Source organism: Seriola dumerili, unplaced genomic scaffold (genome assembly GCF_002260705.1).
Source record: "Seriola dumerili isolate Sdu_G_001 unplaced genomic scaffold, Sdu_1.0 BDQW01000306.1, whole genome shotgun sequence".
NCBI classification, from domain to species: Eukaryota; Metazoa; Chordata; class Actinopteri; order Carangiformes; family Carangidae; genus Seriola; species Seriola dumerili.
In genome coordinates, this window is record NW_019174561.1 from 536,134 (window position 1) to 562,193 (window position 26,060).

The 26,060-nt window shown below is 43.6% G+C and overlaps 1 protein-coding gene across 1 annotated transcript in view; it reads left to right on the forward strand.

The window, feature by feature from the left end:
• Positions 1-26,060, forward strand: part of ptprt (protein tyrosine phosphatase, receptor type T) — a 324,259-nt gene that overhangs the window by 273,814 nt on the left and 24,385 nt on the right. The window contains exons 26-30 of the mRNA XM_022758722.1: positions 2,829-2,916; positions 23,567-23,652; positions 24,612-24,648; positions 25,046-25,143; positions 25,826-25,942. Of these exons, the coding sequence (XP_022614443.1) occupies positions 2,829-2,916; positions 23,567-23,652; positions 24,612-24,648; positions 25,046-25,143; positions 25,826-25,942 (426 nt within the window). The remainder of the gene's footprint in view (positions 1-2,828; positions 2,917-23,566; positions 23,653-24,611; positions 24,649-25,045; positions 25,144-25,825; positions 25,943-26,060) is intronic.

Consider the following 26,060-nt stretch of genomic DNA (forward strand, 5'->3'; position numbering starts at 1 on the left):
GACTGCCTTGTTTTTTTTTCAGGTTGAAAAAGGGCAGCCAACCCACACTTTATGCAAATGTACACACACACACACACACACACACACACGCACACACACTCACACACACACACTCACACTCACACAGCCCTCCTACAGAATCCTCCTACCTGATATATCCAAAAAAAACATTTTAACATATTTTCACTCTCACACACACACACACACACACACACACACACACACACACACACATTATACCATACAAATACACTGTGACAGAAAAACAGACACCTAAACATATCGCTCAGTCAAGCAGAAAATGGATTCTTTTAAACTGGCATATGGGTCTGTGTGTGTGTGCGTGCGTGTGTGTGTGTGTGTGTGTGTGTCCATGTATTGTGTGTATGTAGGTCATATCAATGTCTGAAAGTGAAAGCTGTTGTCTGGTCTTCTTAAGCCCTTAATGGACTCAGAAAGGACCGTTTACTTGTCCCTATATGGAGAATGACGCTGTGTGGAGGTGTGTGTGTGTGTGTGTGTGTGTGTGTGTGTGTGTCCATGTATTGTGTGTATGTAGGTCATATCAATGTCTGAAAGTGAAAGCTGTTGTCTGGTCTTCTTAAGCCCTTAATGGACTCAGAAAGGACCGTTTACTTGTCCCTATATGGAGAATGACGCTGTGTGGAGGTGTGTGTGTGTGTGTGTGTGTGTGTGTCCATGTATTGTGTGTATGTAGGTCATATCAATGTCTGAAAGTGAAAGCTGTTGTCTGGTCTTCTTAAGCCCTTAATGGACTCAGAAAGGACCGTTTACTTGTCCCTATATGGAGAATGACGCTGTGTGGAGGTGTGTGTGTGTGTGTGTGTGTGTGTGTCCATGTATTGTGTGTATGTAGGTCATATCAATGTCTGAAAGTGAAAGCTGTTGTCTGGTCTTCTTAAGCCCTTAATGGACTCAGAAAGGACCGTTTACTTGTCCCTATATGGAGAATGACGCTGTGTGGAGGTGTGTGTGTGTGTGTGTGTGTGTGTGTCGGTGAACTCCTCCTGTGTGTTATGATGGCTGTTCTAAAATGGTTCAGTGTCCATATGGCGGCCTTTGAGAGTTGGGGTTTGGTTTCTTAGCACAAGCTTGAGAGTGAGCTGAAACACACACACACACACACACAAATCTTTGTATGTACACATTTTACACATTTGGAACTTGCACATGTTTTATGCGGACGCCAAATTATACATCCTCAAACATGTTCACACTTATCTATAGAAAACAGTGAGTACAAGCAGATTTGTGCTGCTCTGTCTGAGTGTGTTTTTCATCCCACGTAGAGTACATACATACAAACACACACACACACACACACACGCACACACAGAGTTTGTCCTTGCTGTGTTTGTAAGGCTTGTCACACGGGCCAGCATCACAGCAGGGAGTCAGGACAATCTGTCTTCTCTCCTCCAACAAAAGGACTGACAGAATATTCTCTCTCAGAACCAAAGCATCAGAACAATGAACTCAAACTTTGTGCCTCTTCTCTGCTCCTGCAGCGTTTACCTGCACTTTTTCATTTCAGCCATCCAGGAATTTATTTTGTTCCAGCCATTGTCAAACTCGCTCCTCGTTGCTGGTTGCTTTTTCTTTTTTTCTTTTTTTTTAATTCAGCGTAGGAATTCAAATGCGTTACCTCTGCCAGTAAAGTTGGAAGGAGGTTATGTTTTCAGTCCTGCCTGTTGGCCCGTTGATTAGCGAGGTATCCCAGGTTTGGCTGAGATCTGATTGCGCGGTTACCTCGCCAAACGACTGACCTGATTGGGATGGATAGATCTGGAATTTCTGCCATTAGAAGATTTTCTAGCCACAACTTCTGTGCTGTGACTGGAAGGGAGAGAAAATTTAAACCAGGACACCGACAATAAGAGAAGCGGAGCTGTAACAGCGTCTGTAGAGGAGTGGATCTTGTTTATGTATGTCTATAAACTGTATATAGATGTAGATTGAGATGTAGAACAACTGGAACAGATGTGGAAGGAAGTGGTCCCAGTGGTAATAGGAGCATTAGAGGCTGTGACCCTGACTGACTGACTGACTGATCATATTTCCACCACTGGTCAGCGGAGTGCGGAGCCACAGTCCTACCGAGACGCTCTGGTTTCCTGAACTGCAGGGAAGAGGAGGAGCACTTCCAATACACTGAGCCTCGCCTCCATGATGGCAAATAAACTACTTTCATTCCATGTGTCATTATTACTAAAGGAGGCAGAGGAAGAACTAATGTAGAGAGGGAGTCAGACATAAAGACGTGCCTCTAATAAAAGTCTGTTACCGTCTGGGGTTGAAGTAAATAAAGGTTAAACTTAACTTTATAAAAAATTGATAATAAAATATAAAATTATATAAAAAAAAGGAAGATATTCTGTCTTTTCTAACTTTCTCATTTCACAGTAAATACAGCTGAAACCACAGCTCGGTCTTTGTCTTTTGTTAACGTCACATCTCAGGCGGTCCAGACCTGTACGAGGTTTGACCTAGTCTTGTTGAAAGTTGAATCACATGTGACCTATCTGTGAGCGTTGCCATCATCCGATGTTGTTTCAGCCTTAATACCCTCGGTACACTAAGCGGTTAAAGGTACGGTCCGTCGTAAACTAACAGTTGATTGGCTTCTCATTAATATTCATGTGCTGTTTCAACTTCTGCCGGCCCATGTGTCCGTGTACAAGCTCTGGGCATCAAGCCATATGTGCATGCATATTCCTGTGTGTTCATACCCCAATATGACAATGTGAAACTGTGTGTGTGTGTGTGTGTGTGTGTGTGTGTGTGTGTGTGTACATGTGCATGTTCAGGCCCTGGCAGAGGGACAGACGGCGCCCTGGGAAACGGCCAAGAAGGACGAGAACCGCAACAAGAATCGCTATGGCAACATCATCGCTTGTGAGTACTGCAGTGACATAGATAACAGTATGCTGCTCCTGCTGAACTGTTGCTGGATATGTGTTCACTATAGTGCCGCCTGGTTCGGCCCGGTTTGGTTCGGTATGGTTGGTATCAAGTCATTTCATGCAGTTCTTGTTTCTCTGGTTCTCGTTTGGTTCAGATTTATTCATCTGGTGCGAGCTTGATGTTTTCTTTAATTGGAAGTTTTAATCAGATACAGGAGCTTTTCTCCGGCCTGACTGAAGCTTGGATCAAGTTTGATTTGTTTAATTTTTCATGGCTGCTTTTCACTGGTCAGCCATCTGGTGGATTAAAGGTCCTTATTTTACACTTTTCCTGTGTTTTATTTTGAAGTGTAGATTCGTAAAAAAGATACTTTGTTGTTTTAAGAACCAAAAATAGTTCTTCTCTCTTTGGGGGGGCGTGTCTGAGAGCGGCGACTGCTTCGTTGTGACATCACAAAGTTCCAGAAGTCCTGACGGCTGGTTTTAAGGCTCAGTTTCTGAATACAGGCTGTGTGCATTTCTCTGTGGACTGAGGCTTTGATACTTTCACAGTATTAATATAGAAGCTAGAGCTGATCTATAATCACACTACACATGGACACAGACCTTTACACTGGAGGAGCTTTAATATCTTTTAAAATAACAGTTTTTTTTTTTTCTTTTTTGGCAAGTAATCAAGTATGAAAGCATTTCAAACAACACCCAGCCCTGAGAGAGAGAGCGCGTCTCTCCATCGGCTTTCTGTGAACTGACTGTCAAGCAGAAAAAATAGAGCAAACGTGCTACAGTACCAGGTATCCTGAGACTTTCCTTTAGCTGGAGGACACAGGTCCAAAGCTCTGCGTTAGCGACCATCTGTCCTGCTGAAGCGTCCTTCAACGAGTCACCGACCGACTCCCTCCAGCTTTGGGTGTGACCCCCCCGCTGAGAGCCAGATGTCAGTAGGACTCGGTGTTGGTAGATGGATCAGTCAGGGTTATAACATGTGACTCACTATCTCCGACAGCGAAACCAATTAAGCAACATAGTGAGTTCGATAGAAAATAGCACCTTTTATTAAGATCCCTCCTTTGTCTGAACGCAACACCAAAGTTCATTCAAACTCCTTTCCTAAACTCGGGAACGTCTGATACAGGAAACTAGCATAAAAAACAGATAAAGTTTGCAGAGGGATTCTGATGATCAAAGCCTGCAGCCTTTATTTTATTCATAAAGACTTTTGTCAAAATGAAGCTTCATTTTGGAGCAAAAACAAGCTGCTGAGTTGCAGAGTGAGGCACATGCTGCATGAAGCGTGAGTGTGTGTTTGGCCATTAGACTGCAAATTAAAATGGGAATATGATGCTGTGTATTATAACAAGTGTTTGCTGTGATTTTGTGTGCACTAATGATGCCTGCCTGATTCTGTGTGCTTGTTAGCTCGTACGAGGAAACCTCCAGCCTCGGTTAGGACGGAACAAGAGGACCAGATTGTTCGGTTGAAGTTTTATTAAATGATTCAGGTGCGCGTGTGTGTGTGTGTGTGTGTGTGTGTGTGTGTGTGTATGACGTAGTTGAGGCGTGTGTGTTTCTGTATCTTGAACAGGATCATAATGTGTTCAGGAAAGTGATTGAAGATGGAGGCGGGAAAATTGGTGCAGAAAGTTCTGAGTTGTGTTTTTGTTCGGGATGAAATTGAACTTTACCCCTTTATGCAAATTTAAAATTGTTCCAATAGAAACTCATAATATAGTAAACCAGCATGTTCTAATGTTACAGCGACTAAAATCCTCATACTGTTGTGATTTTATGCATCAAACAGTAAAACACTGATATATTTTGAGATATATATCGTGTATCACGATATAGCCTAGAAATATCACAATATTATTATCGGTCATATCGCGTATGTAATAATCAATCACATTATTCAATCACTTTATTTGTCTCCAGTGGGGCAATTGTGTATGTAACAGTGGGATATATGAATAAAAACACAACAGATGATAAACCCCTTACCCTAAAGGAATGCATTATGTCAATGACAGGTCTCCACAAATATAGTAAAACGAGGATTTGTGTGTGTGTGTTTGTGCACATTCACCCCCATTCACGTACATGACCAATATGATCCAGAAGATTGTGCTTGTGGGTTTCTACTTGGCAATTCGTGTGTGTGTGTGTGTGTAAGCACGCACAGATCTGTGCACGTGCTCAGTCTCATTACAAGGGTTTAGATGTCAAGTCAGGAAACAGTGCGCTAACCTGAAGGGTTTAAAATGAAACACTGTGCTGAAATGAAACAGCCTGACAAGGACGTGATAGCCAGCAGGAATTATGATAAATTTGCTATTAGTACAAATCCTTTAATTACAAGGGCCTGGTAATGGAAACTGTCCATCTCGCTCGCTGTGATTGTACAAAGGCTCATTTTCTTGAGAAAATGTTTTAAAAGGCCCCCAGGGAAATGACTTTGTGTGCTGTCTTTATTAGAACAAGGAAATATGGTAAGACGGGCGGACGGAGCGGCTGCAGCTGAAACTCTGAGTGCGGGTTAAAGGTTATTTCTTCTTTTCTTTTTTTTTTTCCTTCTTCAGTCAGGTTGAACTTTAATTCGCCTTTTGAAAACAAGGGATTTACTTTCTGTTTCGGAGCTGGAGAGCTCGGAACAAATTCCCTCCCGGTCGGATTCGTTCTCGCTCGCACACACTGTACAGTTCTGCATGTGGGACTGTGTTCCCCTGCAAGCAGCCCTGTTCTTCACCTTCTCTATCTCGTCATTAACGATGGTGTAAAACTTTTTCTTTATGGAACTATATCTCCAAAGTGTTTTCATGACACATGACTCTGCAGCTTTATGGCTTATTTACCACCTCAGACTGACTGGGTAACCGACTGCAGTGAAGAGTCAGAGAGAGAGAGAGGTGCTTGATGTTTCCTGAGCAGCCGACAGTTTGAAAACTGCTTTTCCAGTTTGAAAACTACAAGACAAAGAGGAAGTGGCGGCAGCAAGGCTTCATGTGTAACGGCGGGAACGCGCTGCCTGCGTTGTGCGGCGTGTGCGTCGCTGACCTGCTGCCGTGGTTCCTAACCTTTTATCACTTGTCCACTTGAAAATCTCAAAAGTTGTTGGCGGCCCACATCTGACCCCGTAACAATAGAGAGGCTGAATAATGTCTTCTCCGAGCACTTTTTATTTTCATGATAACGATGGAACGTTCAGGACTGAACTGAGAGCAGGGGAAGCTAATTTTCTCTTTTTTGTTTGACGGGGGGAGATCAGTTGTCGATTCATCATCGGTCTCCTGACTCTTTCCTTTTGCCTCTTCCTGTTGCTCACCTGCTTTCCAGTTTGACTCTTCAGTTTTTGCCTTGGATTTGATCTTTTATCTTCTATCAAACAAGCGTACGATGTTGTCCGACCAGCGACAGCGTAGAAGTTCCTGTCATCGGCCTTAATATGAGAATTTTTTTTTATTTACTTTTAAATGTTTTTAAAGATCGATTTGTTTTAAAACATTTAAAAATATTATTCATATTTTTATTTCTTTATGTAATCACATCTTTTCACCAAAATTGTTCTGTTTTGCAAATGATTTGTTTTGCTACTTGAATGTTGGATTTCTCTTCATTAATCATTCATTTCTGATTTATTTTTGACAGAAAACGTCACTAAAATCTCTCTGTCTCAACAAAATATAATATTTATATTTTTTCATGTCTTGTGTCACATTTAGATTCAGTTTCGACACAGACAACTACAGTGGAAACTGTCAGTTTTATGTCATGTCGCTGGTATAATGTCAACACCGCTATCATAAGGTCTTTTCTTTGTCTATTTTTTTACCGGGAGAAAAACAAAAATAGGCGAGACGCCAAATCTCTACATCCCGCGAAGCAGCCAGCGTGTTCCTGGTGAGTCTCACTGAGGAAAAAGTTCAAATGAAATCTGTGTTTACTGGTTAAAGTCTGATCCAGCCGCCTGCAAAGTGACGGCACCTCTAACCGGAGCAAATGCCTCAATGAGCCTCAGCAGATCACAGTGGGGGGAGCTAAATTTGTGGCCTGGCTTTGCGAGACTTAAACCGACACCCGAGTTCGAGACGTAAAAATCCCCTCAGAGGCAGCTGTGATAATCTCTCCATCCTTGTGAGGACTTTTGACTTTCTGCTGTTTCTCCGTCACGCTCCTCTTTTGTTGTTTTTATTCTTCCCTCCTCTTTCTCACTTCTTCACACACTGACACATAGTTTTCACCACCTCTCTGTGTCTCTGACTCAGTTTGAAAAGGGCTGATTCGAGTCGAAGTGTTAACACGCTCTTCCTGCGGACATCTGCCAAACACAAACGCTCGATGCCATGTTTGAAATCCCTTCAGCACACTGAATAAATGTTAATCTACCAGCCTCCTGTCCTCCTGTCTCCTCAGCGCTTCTCCTCCTCTCCTCCCAACCTCCACTTCCAACTTTATTCTCTCCCTCTTATCTTGTTTTTCCTGCATTTCTGCATTTATTTATTTTCATTTCTCCCTTTTCTCCCTCATCGTCTCACCTTCCTGTTTTTCTTTTTCTAACCTCTTCTCCTCTCTCATCTCTCCTTTCCGTGAAATCTTCTCCTTCACTTTAAATCCCTTTTACTCCCATGCTGCTCCCTCTTACTCTCCTCTTGTTAGCTTTTCCTCACCTCCCCTTTCTTCCTCTCCTTTCCTTTGCTCTCTATCCATCCATTCATCCTGTCTGATTACCTCTGACAGTTTATGGGTTGAGGCAAAGCGCAGTAGTGTTTCCTCATTACCGGCATCTGTCTGCTTCTATTTTCTCCTCCCTCTCCTCCTTCACTTCTTTCTCTCCTTTCGTTTTTTTTTTCTTCTCCTTCTCAGCCCCCTCTTTCTCTTTCTCTCTCTCTCTCTCTCTCTCGGTTCATACAACAACTTTCCCATATGGTCATTTATAATTCAACAGAAGCGTGCCTTCATGCCTTCAAAATAAACAGATTTATTGGCAAGAATTTACATATGTGCAGAGAAGGGTATGTGCACTTGTTTGTGTGTGCGTGATGTATTTCTACTGTATGTGTGCAGGTCCATGTGTTATCAGGGAGAAGTGAGGAGGAGGAGGTGTGTTGAAGTGTGTACTGTGTATTTGTTTTCATGAATGTTTACATTTTATATCAGTCTTCATGTTCGCTCCTACACAACATCTGTCAGTTTGTTTGTTTGTTTGTTTGTTGGCATGTAAACATTCACAAACTTCCTGTGTGTCGAGCCTCTGCGTGTTGCTGGATGATGTAGCTGGAGATGTAATTGGTGGCCTGCTGCGGCTGGTAAACTAACCTTTAACTAGCTGCCCAGCTTGGCTTGGCTAGCGCTAGTCAGTCACATTAGCTGCTTCCTCTTGTGCAGCTTTTAGTTCAGTAGAAAGTTGTTGAAGCGTTTGAAAATAGCTCTGGTGGATTAGCTTGGTCGCTAACGGGCGATAAGTAAACACTATCCATCGACTTCTCATCATTGCAGTTCTTACTCCGACAGAGGAGAGTGAATAAAAGTGAGGTAGTTCCAAAGTAAAATACTGTATGCCTATGTGAGCAAGATGAAGCTATGAATATTTTCAAAATAAAGCGCTTAAACTGAGCCCATCCACAGCAGCTCATCACTCAGCTCCTGCTCCTTCTCTAAATCTCCTGCAGGTGAGACACTGACTAGTTATCATGCTACCATTGTTATCCACTAAAATGCAGAGTTAACGATGACACTAGTTGGTGAAGTTCGGCGAGAAAGTGTAGTAGAGAAGTTTATTATAATTAAAACCCACAATATTTTGATGTAGACTTGGGTGGTCAGCATCAGCCGACAGCTTGTCGTGGGTTGATTTTTAACTTCCGTTTAAAAAGTTTTGAGTTTAATCTGAACTGTTTCAAATTAAAATGAGGCTAAATAACATTGTTTTTAATTTCCAAGTTTCGCTTCCAGAAATCAAAATGTTTCCTTGTAAAAATGAGATGTGTTTTATTTGAATACCAATTATCACTGAAGCTCTAATTTAGTTTGATTCCGACTCAGTTGAAGTCAGCACTTACTCTGCAGCTCTCAGCTGGAGAGGGAGGAACGTCATTATGGCGGTTATGTATTACAACATTCAGGAACAGTCTGTCTCACCTGCACATTTGTAATAATCATTGATTTGCTCATAGATTTCTTCCGCACTGCCTCGTTTTTTTTGTTTTTTTTTTTCCATCACCGGGAATGCCGCACAATAAACCTCCGAAAAATCTAAGGGCTTCTGTAGTGAATCGAATATATTCCTCTGTTGTTTTAACGCCTCGAAGTCATTTAACTCTGGAGGATCTCGGAACAAAAAACAATGTGCCGTCCCAATTATAGATGTTCCCACTTTACTGGTGCTGCTTGTTCAGCTCCTCTCTCTGCTTCTCATTATGTTCACTGTATGAGCTGATGGTTCGAATGAAGGCAACTTTAAAGGTAAAGGGATATGTCAAAATAAATAAAAAGGGATGCATACGCACAGGTTGGTTCTTGGCTGCACGAGGACACATCTGCACGAGTTGAAACTGTTTGAATTGGAGAGATATTCTTTGCTTTTCCCACAGATGTCTGACTGTTTCATTCATGCTGTTGGTGAGAAAGCAGATTGGGTCTGTAGGGTGGGGTTCTGGTTGGAAGGTGTGCTGCTCAGGTGGCGTCGGTAAGAACACCCATGATGCAGTCTTCTGTCCTTTATGTTCTCTTTTATTTCCTAACGTGCAGATCTGCACACGTCAGAGTGTGTGCGTCTGTATATGTGTCGGTCTGGAAAGGAAGTAAAGACGAATCATTAGCATCATTAGCTCGTCTCTGTGTTATCGCACTGCTATCATGCTACACCGCTAGTGGAAATGACTGAAATTACACTCACAGTTTAAAACACTTAATTCTTTACATATCCAGTTTACAACCAAGGGTGAATCCGCCATCACTGTCAACCGAAATGTCAAAGCAATTCAATGGCATATGGTAAATAATGCGCATTAAGCTAGCGTGCAAACCGCTAGCATGCTAACCTCGCATAGTATTATCACTGAACTTGACCTAGATTAGCTAAAACATCATGTTCACACTTACTGATCGTCAGAGACGCACAGCTCAGCGAGCGACACAGACCACTGGCAACGTCGTGTTTGTCTTCCTCCCTCGTTTTTGCCCATTTCATGATCTCTCCTTTCTGTCCGACCTCTTTCTTCTTCTCCTCTTCTCATCTTTTCCCCTCACTCCGTTGATCTCCTCTCACCATCTCTCGTTCTTCTTCTCTCCCTATCTCCTCCGTCCGTCATGAATCTCTTCCTCTCTCACAAACACACGTGCACAAACTCACCCCAGGCCCTCTCTCCATTCACTAATGTGTACCAGTGTACAGGTGAATGAGAGTCATTACACAGGCTGTCAGTCTTTGCCAGGCCGTGTTACTATACACACACACACACACACACACACACTTCACCCAGTGTTAACACCTCCAAGCATCACTGGCATAATCAGTATCCCCTCCTGCATCGTGTTGCTTCTCATTACAGTGGAGGTTATGTGTATGGTTGTGTGGTTGTGTATGGTTGTGTGTGTGTGTGTGTGTGTGTGTGTGTGTGTGTGTGAGGGAGGGAGACAGAGAGAGAGGCTGAGGGCATCTTGTTTCTGTGTGTCCGTGTTTGTGTGCGAAACAAACAAAGCAAGAAAGGTTTTGAAAACAACAATGCCTCGTGTTTTGTTTGTGTGCATGTGTGTGTATGTGTGTATGCGTGTGTGTGTGTATGCGTGTGTGTGTGTATGTGTGTGCATTAGCTTCATATGCAGCTGTACATAGTGTGTCTCCCCCCTCCCTCCTCCTCTCTTATCCTCCCTGGCACCGATTCTCAACACGTCTGCCGAGCTGCTCTGAAGTCAGAACGCCAACAACTCCTCTGAAGTGTTGACCAAAGAACCACAACAAATATTAGCATCCCCCAAGCTGTCACACACACACACACACACACACACACACACACACACACACACAGTAATATACAAATAAACACACACTCTGTTCACACATGGAAGCAAGTACAGATTCAGTGAATAAGAAAGTCCTATACCTGCAGTCTACACACACACACACACACACACACACACTCTCTACACTCAGGCTTGAACAGATCACAGCAGTCTAGTTTGTGGCTGATTGATTGTAGCAGTGCAGAACTGCTGCAACATTATTCCACCTGCAGACCTTTAGGAAGAAGACTTTTTGTTTTCTGAAAAATTGTACTTATGTTTTTCTTTTCTCTTCTAACAATGAACTCATTTCAAAATAAATCTGTTTTGCTAAATATTTTTAAAAAACCAAAATACTCTGAAATCGATGCTCCGTTAATGTGAGCAAGAGATCCAAACAATTTTAAGGGGAACTCCACCAGTTGTATACAGAACAGTCTGTTTACAGGTGTCAGAGGCTCCACAGGGAGATCTGTGATGAATTGCCCCACTCGAGGCAGTTAATCAGATTCTTTCAGAGTGTAATGTTATGCAACCATGAAACCAGACTGGGTCAAAACCTGGTACAGTGCTGGACCGTGTGTTAGTCAATGTGTGAAATTGAGGACGTAGTTGAAAACTGTTATGGAACCTGTAAACAACTGCTTTCACTGGAAAGTCTAGTCTAGTCTCATCTGGTTTCAGTCTGGTATCCACTGGTTTCAGTCTATCAGCTGGTTTCAGTCTAGTGTCAGCTGGTTTCAGTCTAGTGTCAGCTGGTTTCAGTCTAGTATCAACTGGTCTCAGTCTAGTGTCAGCTGCTTTCAGTCTAGTCTGAGCTGGTTTCAGTCTAGTGTCAATTAGTTTAAGTCTAGTGTCAGCTGGTTTCAGTCTATCAGCTGGTTTCAGTCTAGTAGCCACTGGTTTCAGTCTAGTGTCAGCTGATTTCAGTCTATCAGCTGGTTTCAGTCTAGTATCAGCTGGTTTCAGTCTAGTAGCCACTGGTTTCAGTCTAGTGTCAGCTGGTTTCAGTCTATCAGCTGGTTTCAGTCTATCAGCTGGTTTCAGTCTAGTGTCAGCTGGTTTCAGTCTAGTGTCAGCTGGTTTCAGTCTATCAGCTGGTTCAGTCTACTATCAGCTGGTTCAGTCTACTATCAGCTGGTTCAGTCTACTATCAGCTGGTCTCAGTCTAGTGTCAGCTGGTTTCAGTCTTTCAGCTGGTTCAGTCTATCAGCTGGTTTCAGTCTATCAGCTGGTTTCAGTCTAGTGTCAGCTGGTTTCAGTCTAGTGTCAGCTGGTTTCAGTCTATCAGTTGGTTTTAGTCTAGTAGCCACTGGTTTCAGTCTAGTATTAACTGGTTTCAATCTAGTATCAACTGGTTTCAGTCTATCAGTTCAGTATCAGCTAGCTGTTCTTCTGTTTCTGTTGTCATGACAACGGAACAAGTTTAAGACAGTTACCGAAACGTGGCCCATAAAGACGACATGTTAACCAGCAGTCACTTCCAAGATGCTGCTAAAATCCTGATTTTATAACCACGTCCATGTTTCTCCGCTCGTGTCGATCCCTCTGCTCCGAGCTGAAATACCGTGAGTGACAGACACATTTTCTTGAGACAAACAGGAAGAGAAGGACTCTCCAGGAAAGACTGATTAGCTCTTCCAGCCCCCCCACCACCAGATGATGAAATGGTTTGATGTTGCAGCTCCCGGTGGGAGGTAAGCGCACAGATAATGGAGATAATGAGGCTGATTTTTAACACCAGCGGAGGTATTATTGATACTGTTGACGGTGATTGCTGTTAATCATTGTTCCTCTTCAGAAGCCGTTGGGGGGGCAACAACGACGCGGTAGTAACAACACATGCCAAATTTTGATGATGATTTTTAACCTGATGCTTTCTTCTTTATGAGAAAAAAAAGAGAAAGCATCAGGTGATTGGGGCGTGGGGGGGGGGGGGGGGGGGGGGGGGTTAACGATGATTGTATTTTTAATTAGAAGGCGGAGGATCGTGAGTGATTATATTTCATCTTTATAAAACTTCAGGGGGTTGACAATTGGATATTCGTTGATGGCTGGTAATGATGAGCTGTGATCATTGACAGTGTGTGATAATTGATTGTTGATGAATGAATCAGAATTAATGAGATGTACCGCTGACGAGACATTTATCAGATACCGACTGACGAAGGGATTTTAAAGTTCCACAACAAGTCTCCAGACGTGTTTTCAACTCCGTACAAATCCTCTGCTGTGATTCATATTTTCTGTTTTCATCTCCTCTGACTTCCTGGTTGATAAGCCTGGATCAGGCCTTGAGCCCCGCCCACCACCTGCTGGCTCCAGGTGGACAGGTGAAAGAGCAGAGAGCATCAAGATGGTGAGAGGAGGAAACATCAGAGAGACTCAGCCACATGTTGGAGCCTCAGTCAGACCCAGACTCAGAGGAGGAGTCTGAGACCAGAACCAGAGACTAGCAGACGATCAGAACCGTTAGCGCAGTTAGCATCTTCTTATTTGTTTATGTTGTTTGTTAGCTTGTAACTGACAGTGGCTGACACACTGTTAGTGGTTGTGCTAATGCTAACGGTGTCTCTCTCTGTACTGACGAGGTGTCAGGTGTATTTAGCCCTGCCCCCCGTCCCCACAAGTTGACAGGATTGGTTCCTGAGGTTTGTAATGTATGAAACCCTGAATCTGTTTTTAGGAGACTGTGATTGGTTCACTGCAGTTTAAGGAGGAAACACTTCAGTATTTCACTCATGATATGTCTTGTATTATCTTTTTACCCACCCATGCTGTGTGGTTAAACCTGGTAGACCGCCAGCCGGTCTCCTCAACCCCTCAGTTACTGTCCTTAAAGGCAGGAAAGTGGATCCGGCGTGGTTTGGCTGAGCTCAGCTCGACTAATTCACCTCTCAGAAACCTAACCAGTCGCTGTCTGCCATAATACCACCACCGTATTTCTCCTCAGTCTGGCTTGTGCGTGACCTGCTGCAGGCAAACACTTCAGACATCAGACCGAAGGAAAGATGTTCCTTTGACAATCATAAATTGGACCTTAGTGAAAAGAGAGAGTGTCAGCTGGTCAGTGGGAAAGATGACGATTTGCTGTGTGAGCGACTAACAGCATATATTTCTCCTGCTCGTGAAGTGCTGAGGTGTTGCAGCCAGAGATAAAAGACAAAAAATGATGGAGGTAAATATGCAGAGACCTGGAAAACCTTTCTGCCACGGTATCTTCAGGACAAGTCGTATCCGGGTCCTGTGTGATTATAGATGGAGGAGGAGATGGTGGCTAAAGAGCAGAGCAGGTAGCCGTCGGTCTCCTGTCAGACAGATACTCAACATGTGTCATGTGTGACGGCGGTCAGTCGTTCCTGAGTTAGCGCGTCTACGACTGGGCAGATGTTAGTGAGGTATTATTCTGCTTAAACTCAGAATAATTCTTCTAGAATTTATTTATTTATTTAAAAAAGAAAGTCTTTGAGATTAATGTGGTGGTTGCAGCTGGTCGGTGTTTACCTATAAATATTAAAACTGGATGCAAAAAACAAAAGAGAAATATTCATGCAGATATTAATTGTTGTTGTTTTTGCATCACTATTGCTGCATTAACTAAATTCTGTTTGACGCACAGTATATAAATGCCACTGCATTACATTTAGTACCAGTTTAGAGAGCTGGTTGTGCTCTCTGCATGTGTTCTCCTCCACTCACACACACACACACACACACACACACACGCACGCTCTCTCTCTCTCTCTCTCTCTATTCTGCTCCTGACAGCCTTCAAACAGCTGGAAACAGCATCTTGAGGTGTGTGTTTGTGTATGAGTGTGTAAGTCGACAACAGTCTGAGTTATTTGACACACCAGCTGCAGGGAGCTCTGGTCTTAATAAGCTATTACACACTATAATACCTTCCAACACACACACACACACACACACACACACATACATAGCTGCTGACACTGGAACACACACATCAGTTGAACATTGAAACACGACTGGAATACTTTCAAAGTTGCACACACACACACACACACACACACACACACACACACACACACACACACAAACCCTTTCAACACACACACCCTAAAGATGTTACAGAACATGTGAGTACACAGGGAAGTGATGAAAGACACACTTTAACACACTTACAACACACACACACACACTCTCTCTCTCTCTCTCTCTCTGTCTCTCTCTCTGTCTCTCTCGCTCTCTCTCTCTCTCTCACACACACACACACTTACACTTACACTCAATCACACATGCTATTAAATTCCCTAATGCCTTGAGCCGGCCTGACAGCGGAGTGTATGCGGTGAGTGAGTTGAGCTCCACAGGGAGTTAACTGATTAAGTATATCTGTGACAGACACAATCCCTGCTTAGTGGCTACTGAAAAAGGAGGCGAGAAGAGCAAGAGGAGGAGGAGGAGGAGAGAGAGAGAGAGAGAGGAGATGAGAGGGGAAGGAGAGAAGAGTAAAACATCTTGTTCAGCAGTTTCAACTTGCGCCTGTGAGCGTTTTTTCTTCTTCTGTGTTAAAATACCAGCTCCATCTGTTTACGCCGACGTTTAACTGAGTTATGTCTTTTGTCAGCAGCGTAGTGGAGTTTCATTTAAGCTTTTGCTCCATATGTTTCTGTACGTGTACCTACTTCTGCTTTATAAAAACGTAACCGTCACAGAATACCTCTGAGCATCCGGCTAATACCAAGACACAGAAGAAGAATCACAGGGAGGAGGGGGCATCATTTAAAAAGTAGAATATTTTAGTAGCAGAAATCTCCCATCATGCATCTATTCTGCATCAGCGCCACGCAGTATCCACCCGTTGTCTCCAGCATTGTAAAATAAAACCTAATGGGCATATTGAAGCATTACATTTTTTCCCTCTCCACCGGCAGCTGTTTCACTCCTTGCTCTTTTCAGTCGGCCAGAAAGACAATGGAATATAAAAGGCGGTGAGCAGAGGGTTTAACTGCCTCATGACTCAAGTGACTAATATATCTGCAGGAAGTTGATAAGGTTTTTTTGTTCAATATTAAAGACCCTGCAATTACTGTGTCCAGCACCCTTGAAAACAAAAAAAAACCTGAGCCACCGGAGTTTGAGCCACTTAAACCAGAAAAACAAAAAAAATAAAATAAAATCCCAAAGCCAAACTGTTCAGTTTAGTGTGTTTCACTTTCACTCCTTTCACTGATTTTATAACTGCGACGTCGTCGGACAAAATCACAAAACACGTCAGTTTAAGACGAAGACTGAGCTGCGATCCCAGCGGCATTTACTGTTCGAATGATCGCTCAAAGAGAAAGTTACAAGAGACGGAATATCTTTCTTTTCTCAGTCTCTCACTCAGCTCACATCCTCCGTCTGGATCCACAGTAGTTTCGACTTTATTAACCTCAACTCCAGAACGTAACAGACTTTTATTAAGAGGCAGGTCTTTATGTCTAACTCCCTCTGTTTGATATGTAGAGTTTGGTCAGAACATATTTTAGTACAAAGCTTCATTTTCAGTCGCTCCTGTTTGTCGTTTATTTAGATTATAGGGCTGTTGCGGTCCAGCCAAAACATCCACACGTTATATAAACCTAAAGAAAATGTCTTCATCTAGGAATAAAAATTGAAGTTGAAGCAGGGATTTGTAGAAGAAGAAGAAGAAGCAAAAAGCCTTGCTCGTCTCTAATACATTCAGTTCAGAAAAGGTCATAGATCATTTAAATTTTAAAATCTGATCCGAGTTGGGCCGTAGAAGAATTTCATTAGTCCTGTTTTTCAGTGGTGTGGGTATTATATAAGCTAAGTACATTTTAAATGTCTTTTTGCCTCATCGAGCGAGAACAATGTGGGGCAGACGTCGGCCTCATGAAGCAGTGAAATGCAATATATTCATGAAACTGGAAGATAATGACTCCATAGATTATCCCCCTGCTCCAATTAAGGTATTTGCAGTTTATCATGTGGGTCTCACTTTTGGCGACGTGCGATATAAAAGCTCGTCGTGAAGCAAAAAAAAAAAAAAACCAGCCGCTCCTGTTTGGCTGTTGTGCTACAGCAGCAGTCATTAGGCGCCGCTGGCTCCTGCTCATTGTATTTGTGTACAGCGGCTCTGTGCAGGCTTTCAACACAATCTGATCTGATGTCTCCAAATTACAGCTTTCTGCTACCCACCACCCCACCCCCACCCCACCCACCCACGCCACCCCCCGTCCCCCTCCTGCAAATCTCTCCCAGATAAAAAACACAGAAGTCTATTTTGTTTGGCCTTTTTCTGGACCCCTCAAGTTAACAAGTTCTCCCCAACAAAACTTTTTACAGTGGCTTCTGGGGTAATGACAAGACTTGGGAGAGAAGAGGACAGAAGAAAAAAAAAGATGAGTCACAGAGAGAGAAAATGGAACCAGACTAAAAGCTGAGAGAGGAGAGGAGAAGGTAGGAGAGGAGAGGAGGAGCGGATGGGGGGGGGGGGGGGGGGAGGGGGGGGGGGGGGGGGGGGGGGGGGGGGGGGGGGGGGGGGGGTTGCAAGGTTATGAGGAGAGGAAGACTGAGCATAGGAGTGGAGCTCATTAATGAGTAATGGGTGTGTGACCCTTCGCCCTTGGACACCACAGCTTCTGATGACTTTGTTGTTACTCCAGTGCTGCAGACGCCAACAGGAGCCTGTGTGCACATGTCTACTCTCTCTCTCTCTCTCTCTCTATATATATATATATATATATATATTTCTATTTCTATATCCACATCTAGATCGAGATCTAGGAGATGGGGTTGAGCAAATACATGATTCAAGGATATTGATCTAAGCCTGGACCTGGCAACTACAGATCTATAGAGTTAAGACTTTTTATCATAATATTAGATTTAGGCTCCTCTACAGTGTTCTTTGTTCACACACCTATGCACACATACTGTACATTAGACTAATTAAAAGAATATTTCAGTTCTCTTTCTTTTATACACACACACACACACACACACTGTCAGCCTCTTCAAATCTGTGGCCTGTGTCCAGATCTGCAGTGTTTGCAAGCCAGTACTTCCTGCCATCTCAGCCCAATTAGAAGCTCCCCTCCCTGGGCAGGGAGAAGTGGAAAGGGCCCCTCCCTCCCTCCCTCCCTCCCTCCAGCCTCAGTGGCTCAGTGGCTCTCGTATTATAACAGCCTCTGACACCAGCCCTGCGTACTTACTGCTGTCTGAAGGAGCGAGACGGTATGGGGCGAGAGAGAGAGGGAGGGAGAGGAGGAGGAGGAGGGGAAAAAAGAAAAGAGAGGAAGAGAAAGTGAGGTAAAAAAGAAAAGGGCTTTCAGGCGGGGTGGACAGAATCAGCTGAGAATTGGAGGATTAAAAAATAAAAGAAATGGAAGAAGAAATAGATGAGACAGAGAAGAAGGGAAAAGGAAGATGTGGTAGAAGACAAGACAGGGAGGGAAAGAGCAGAAGGCTGGCAGACGACCCCCTGTTGTGTTTGTTTTTACATGCAGGGAATGTGTGTGTGTGTGTGTGTGTGTGAGATGGAGAGACGGAGAGACGGATGGTTTGTGTGTGTGTATGTGAGAGAGCAGAGAGTGTGAGTGAGCTGATAGCTGATGACAGTATCTTGTACCGGCAGAGTGGAGTCATGCTGCCATCATTGTTGCCGCTCAGCCAGAACTGGAAAATTACTCTGATAGAAGCTGTACAAATAATTCTCCTCAAGGTGATCCCAGAAATGATAATCAAGGAAGCGGATCCGGTGCAAGAATCCAAATGATACGCAGCTGTTCTGTGTGTGTGTGTGTGTGTGTGTGCACTGATCGTATCTGGTGCCACTGGGGCAAAGTTGTAGTTCACGTAGTGCAGCAGGAAGTCGAGGCCAGCGTGTGGTTAAGCTTGTGGAACAGTCCCGGTTTGGTTTGGTTTCAAGATCATAGTTTGGGTTAGAATAAATACTTTCTTAAGGTTGTCAGACTGTCCTCGTCGTAGTTACAAGCTGCGTCCCGATTCAGGGGAAGGTGCGGCCCGTCGTAGACCGTGAAGGTCGAACCTGAAATGAGACGGTCTGGTCCATGGATCCCATCGCTTTGCAAAATCTAACTTTCATTCACAAAAACTTGAGGAACTGAGCCGAAACCCAATACTTACATTTAACAGTGTGATCCTCAGACTCTCAGTACTGGTGCGCAATGAATCTTGGGATAGCTTGGGCCACAAATGATCCACCTGTTGGATTCCTCGTTACCCAGGAAAAGAAGGACGCCTTTCTCCGCTGTCTAGTCGCGCCACTGTGATGCAATCACTCTTCAAATGCAGCCCCTGAAGGATGCTGCCACTGAATTGGGACACGGCGAATATGTCATATTAAGTGATATTAAATGTGATTGTGGTGGAAATTCTTCCAGAGGATTTCAGCCGTCTCAGGCGGAAGTATTTATTGAAACCACCAAGGAGAAAATGATGACTGAGCAGGTGAATCAGAAGCAATTCCTCCAGATTGTCCCTTCCGACGGAGATCGTATAGATCAGACGTAAAGTCTTGTCTTACCTAGAAATTGTTAAGCATGTCCTGCTCACTAACACTACATCACTGTCTGGAGCTGGGCCGTTCTCTCTGAGTTATTACCTCTTCGTGTATCTTTATCTACGAGAACGGGTCCTTCTGGACACCGTCAGTCATAATGTAAGTTAAACATTGAGCTATCACAGGCCGTATCGGCCCCTCTCTGTTTCTGTGAACCGTGCACACTTCAGAGTCGACACTGTGATTGTTTTTCCAAGCGATTGAACAACAAATTGGCGTTGTTACCTTCGGTCGCCGAAACTGGTTTTCTGCAGTGTTTGAATTTGACTTCTCTTTGGGTCGTCTTCTCTCAAGTCCCAGCGTTTTCTTTTTGGGTCGAAGCTGCTGAGGTTGAGGCTCCGTTCATGAACGCAGTATCGGGGAAAGTATTAACCGAATTTACCGACCATAGGCGAGAGGATAACGATATGAGGTCTCTATGACGTGTACCTTTGGAGTTTATGTGAGCCCACAAAGTGAGAAAAGTCGACTGAAAGGAAGAACATTCCTCCACAACGGTGCCTTTAATTCCTGGTATGATTTGGCCAGAGACAGACATCCAGCATCCGGCAAAATGACACAACAAATCTGGAGAATACTACATTCTACGGTCAAAAACATATCTCGCAAATGGACCCCAGTTAACCAAATCTTTGCAAACTGATTCCAAACTTTAGACAGTGAGATTTGAAGATTTATCAGTTAATGTGCTTGATGCCACTCAGCTGCTTGAACAGCTTTGATGGTGTAGCTTACCTGTTTGGTCCAAGGTCCACTTACTACCTTTCAATTACAGCTTTCAGTCATATCTAATGGTTCAGTTGAATGAGAAAGTTCATCCTTGACCTCAGAAAGAAATAGTCGCTTTACAAGAATAATTAGGTGTACTTTGAGCTTTTTCCGGCTCTTTCAGCTGCACCCCATGGTCATCATCGGGGGCACACAGTGAGTCCAAATGTGCTCTCAAGGATCTTGCTTGTTGAAAGATAAGCTTCTCTGCAATTTTCTGCTACTTATGATTATTTTTACTCCACCGGAGAGATCAGTGTGTGCCAGCCATGTATAGGGAATTCACTCATCTATTCTAAGACACTCACCAAACACAAAACAAAAAAATACATTCATGCCTACTTGACAAAATGATTGTTCCCATGCCCCCACTATAAACACAGAGGGAGTGGATTACAATTGGAGGAATGAGTCATCGAGCACAGAGTAGCTCCGCTCACATAAAAGCTCTTGAGACAGATGAATCTGAGCTTTGATTTAAAGCGGAAACGGTAAAATCTGGCCTTTTCAAAAGTATTATTTCTGCTGTACGATAGCTGTAAAGCTAAAGGCCTCGCTCGTCTGCGAGTGCATGTAAACACCTTTTCAGGTTGAATTCGCTTTTTAAATACAAACCCCTTGAACTCTGACGTTCTTCAAATGCAAAACATGTTGGATTGAAAAAAAAAAAATGCTGATCTCTCAGTTTCTAACAAGGCTCAGAAGTCTTCCCTGTAGCTAACAGAGCGGCTAGCTTTGTGCTCGCGTCAAGCTAGGTTCTTTTGCATCAATCAATAAAATCACACGCATCAACACACACAAAGTAGATCCTTTTTTTTTGTTGTTCTCTCAGCCCATATTCACTTGCTGCCTCATCTCTCTCCTACTCTCCTCTTCCTGTTTTCTTCACATCATCTCCCATTCGCCCTCCTCCTCTCAGCATCATTTTCCCTCCTCATTTGTAACCAAAAATAAGAACTAAAGAAACAAGGAAATTACAGAGATATTATTATCATTAGCAGCCGCATCATTATGATGTGGTCGTATGTCCCAGAGAATTAAAAGTAATGGGGTTGAAATGAAGCATATCAACACAAGAAAGAAAAAGAGTGAGAGGGAAAGATGGAGATAATCAGACTAAATCACGTCCGCTTCGTCTGCAATTACCTGCCGCCGCCACGTTAAAACTGAACAAAATCGCTGCCCACCATCAGCTATAATTACCCCCCATACAGCGTGTGTGCGAGCGCTGTGGACGGCCATCAGAGCCGGGGACATAATAACCGACATTCAAAAGGGAAAAGGGGGGAAAAAGAAAAAGCAGATTTAGTCTTGGTGCTGTGTTAGCTGCTCCAAACCTCAGAGCCACGGATGATTCAGTGTCTCCCAGATATCATCTGATATTTAACGGCAGCTATACAGTATATTTCTTATATATAGGTCGTCCGTGCAGCAGGTTATTATGACATCATAGCTAGGTTTTGTTGCTAGGCAACATCTAATGGTCATAGGACAGGAGCAATAAGAAAAGGTGTCGGTGACGTAGTATAAAGAGAGACAGAGTCTACGTCAGGGGGAGGTGGTGGTGGTGGTGGACGGATGTGACACATTCATGACTATTATCCATGACTGTTAGTCGTTATTATTGTAACCATGACAACAGAGATCGTCCAATCTTAAGGAAGTACTTATTTTACCCCAAAACCACCATCTTTTCCTAAAGCTAACGACCCGTGTGGTCGTCCAGGTTGGAGGTTTCGGTGTGTACATTGATCTGGTATTTTCCGCACCTCTTCAGTCACCTATAACTTATCAATTAACTTGTTTATCTGTCCAGCCGTGCTTGTGCTTACTACCATACAACACATCACTTCCTGCCCAGCAAGGAAACAAACCACTTTTATCAAACCATCGTTAGTAAAACAAAAATGTATTTCTGTTAAATAGGTGGATGATTATTACTTGAATGTACTTGAGATGATTCATTCAGCTAAAATTAATTCCAAAATTCCTGTGAGAACAGTTTAATTTTACAACACTTCTTAAAGCAGTCGTTTCACATCGTCTCTTTCCTTTTTGCTTTTATATTTTCTCCCTGCATTCAATTTTTAGCTGAAAGCTGAAAACATATGCTTGTGGGCAGCGCAGGTTGTGATGGGTTAGTTGCAGAGGGACTATTAGAAATCTTTTTGAAGTGGAGTGCTCTTTAGATAAAAAAAAAAAAAAAAGTGTGAAAGTGTAAATTATTTTTAACCTCTGGGGCTCAGTGATTTGAACGCTTTAAAATATCCAGGAAACATGGAGCAGAAGCGCGTCCTGTCCCTTTAACACAGCGAAGCGAGAGAATTTGCCGCCGTGAACCGCGTTGACATTGTTTTTTTCCAAAATTGCCGGGTTGACTTGTGGAAGTGAAAGTCAGTGGATGGCTTCAGGGCGGACTGGACCTCGTCTTCACAGCAAACTAATCACCAGTGAGACAAAGAAGAAGGCGTCAAGTGTTTGAGAGTAACCGGATGAAAATAGAGACGTTAATCAAAGAGTTTCCATCGGCGGCCTCGCTGTTTCTAGGTTATAGGTTTTGGATTATTGGACAGTAGATAAACTGATGATAGAGGCAGCTCCTACTGGAACAGTGTTTGTCCCATCATCCTATCAGTTGTAACTCTGCATTGGGGAGTGCTGGACAAAGTGTTTGTTGCTGTTATGTTTTTGCTTCCATCATATGATTAGCATCTAAATGGAGCTGCAACTGAGACCAAGTGAACTGAAGGTTAACAAAAATAAAAATAAAAAGTGGCTGAATAAAACCATACCGGATGAAACCATGTGTGTTTTCTCTGTCCGAGTTTGAAGTCGTGTTTTCTTGCTACAGCGTGTTTGGTAAAGTTTAGACGACTAGACGAAGGTTCGGGAAAGATTGAGCAGCTGGACACCGACATTATTAGACCTTCAGGTTGTGACTTCAATGTCAGGACGACGTCTAACGTAAAAGACTGACGTTGATATTTTTGTTGGTTGTGTTGTTAAGTTACAGAAAACCAACGTCTCGCCAACATCGTCTTGACATTTAAAATATAACAATAAAACCCAAAGTCTGCTCAACGTCTCCTGAACATCGCACTACTTCCGTCTTTGCTACTGGAAGAGGACGGCCATGATTAGGACGGGCACGACAGGCGTTATGTCAGGGAAAGGTTAACATGGGACCAGTCGCCGTGATATCTGCGGTGTGGACGGTCTCGGTCTCAGTCTGTGGTCAGTCGCTTCCTTCCCCAGCCGGTCAGTTAGCTGCTCCGATCTGTGGGTAAATGTAACTTTAGGCCTGTTGTATTTTTTGTGCTATCTGACCCCACAGACGACCACACCAGAGTCCGACTGCAGCTGCTGGACGGAGACCCCCACTCTGACTACATCAACGCCAACTATATTGATGTGAGTCTTTACAAACACACACGCACACACACATACACATACACATCCCTCATATCTTTTCCTCTCCCTGAAGTCTAAAATTGGTCTTTACAAAAATATTTAAAATCTAAAAGTCACAGATTCGATCCCCTCAACGGACGATTTGTTCCATCCCTCCTCCTTTCCTCTCCCCTCCAGGAGTCGTGCTTCACTTATCGCTTTAATCTCTCTCTCACAGCTGACTGTTGTAATAAGAGTCTCAATGAATTCGGTGCAAAATGTTTATTTCCAGTCAAACGACGACACATCCCCTCAGTGGAGATAAGGCCGTGCGTACGGCGTGCTCTTAATGACGGTACGAAAGTGATAAATGCTTTCATCTCAGCAAGGTTATCTGTCTCTTATGGGAGGGGGGGGTGAATAAGATGGGGGGGACAATCATTGGTTGGAGAGTCGTCTCTTTTCATGGAGGGAAAATTAAAATCCCCTCTTGTTTAATTTGATGTTTATTTGGAAAACGACCTTGAGTTGTGCTTCTGGGAGGAGTGGAGGGACTGAAGAGGGACACGGGACAAATTAAGAGAGGAAAAGAAAAGGAAAACTGAGGAGAGGGAGAAACTGACAGGTGGCAGGAGTGGAAGAAAAGAAGAGGCAGAAATTGATTTAAAGGGAGTAAGAGGGAAAGAAGTGAGAGAACTAAAAGGAAAAAAGGAGAAAGTAAGGAATCACTTCAGCGGGAGACGGGGGGATGGACTGGGAGAAGAAATGATGGAAGAGGGAGGAAAAGATGGATTACAAGGTGCAAGAAAACAAGGAAGAGAGAGAGCAACAGATGTAGAAATGGAAGAGACAGAAAACATGGATGACGTAGGGAAAGGTAAAAGAGAGAAAGAAACTAAAAATAGAGGAAAATGAGGGGGAAGGATGGGAGGAAAAAGATGGAGGTGACTGAGGTATGACTTTTTCTCTCCGTCTCACAGGGGTACCACAGACCCAGACATTACATCGCCACACAAGGTAATTAAACTGACGTGATGAGTGTGTGTGAGGAGATCGTATGTGTGATTCCACATTTGTGTGTGTGTGTGTGTGTGTGTGTGTGTGTGTGTGTGTGTGTGTGTGTGTGTGTCTAGCAGCCACCTGGTAAATGTCGTCCTTTCGGGCTGGAAGGCTATTACCACAACCTCCTAAATCTAAACCGCCGTATAAAATCCCCCTGACAAATTTAAGACCCCATTACCTCAAACCCACGAACCACTATCTGGGATTGATAGTGTGTGAGTGCACGTCTGTGTGAGTGCACGTGTGTCTCCCTGTTCAGGTGTGTATGTTTTATGAGTGTGTGCACGTGTGTGTCAGTATGTTTATATCTCTAAATTGTGCGTGTGTGTGTGTGTGTGTGTGTGTGTGTCAGGGCCCATGCAGGAGACGGTCAGGGATTTCTGGAGGATGGTCTGGCAGGAAAACTCGGCCTCTATCGTCATGGTTACCAACCTGGTGGAGGTGGGCAGGGTGAGTTCATCATCTAAGGGATTACAAAATGTGTGTGTGTGTGTGTGTGTGTGTGTGTGTGTGTGTGTTCAATGAGGATTACACAGCTGATGAATTTAAGGTGTCACGTTTTGTTGTATTTCAAAAAACTGTCCGAAGCGTCACTTCAAAACCTTTTTTGCAGCTAAAAATCGCAGAAAAAAATATTATTATTATTTACTCTGCATTTAAGAAATCAGCTGAGTGGAGGAAGGATGTTGATGTTGATGGAGGGAAGGATGTAAACCCATGAGTCCACAGAGAGACCTCCTCCCTTCATGCTCCCTGTGAGTTAGTGTGCAGATATTAGAGATATATAGAGACTTTAAATGACCCAACAATGTGACTGTGAAACAAACATCAGGTTTTCCAGCAACATAACATAAATGATTAAAAATCATTGGGTTGGGACATGTTGAACTCCTGCTGTGCAGCGCTGGTTTATCTTTGCTGGGGATTCACTTAAAGTGTCATCTGCTACTTAAATCAATAACCTTCATATGTCCAATAATTAATCTGCCGTTTCTACTGCAGGAGGGGCAACACGACGCTCGACATTCTTCATCTGTTGTATTGATGATGATGATGACGATGGTGTCGACCTCCAGCCTGTGTTACGTATTGTAAACACACAGGCGCGCTGACTGTAAACTGTCTCCTGCAGGTGAAGTGTGTGCGGTACTGGCCTGACGAGACGGAGGTGTACGGAGACATCAAGGTGACCCTGATAGAGACCGAACCGCTGGCGGAGTACGTCATACGGACGTTCACCGTCCAGAAGGTAAAGGAGTGAACGACGATGCAGCTGGAGCTGAAAAGAAAACAGTGATGATGTAAAGACTGAATTATGAAGCTGTCAGTCTGTGTCCTGGTGTTTACACAGGGTTGAGCGTGATGTC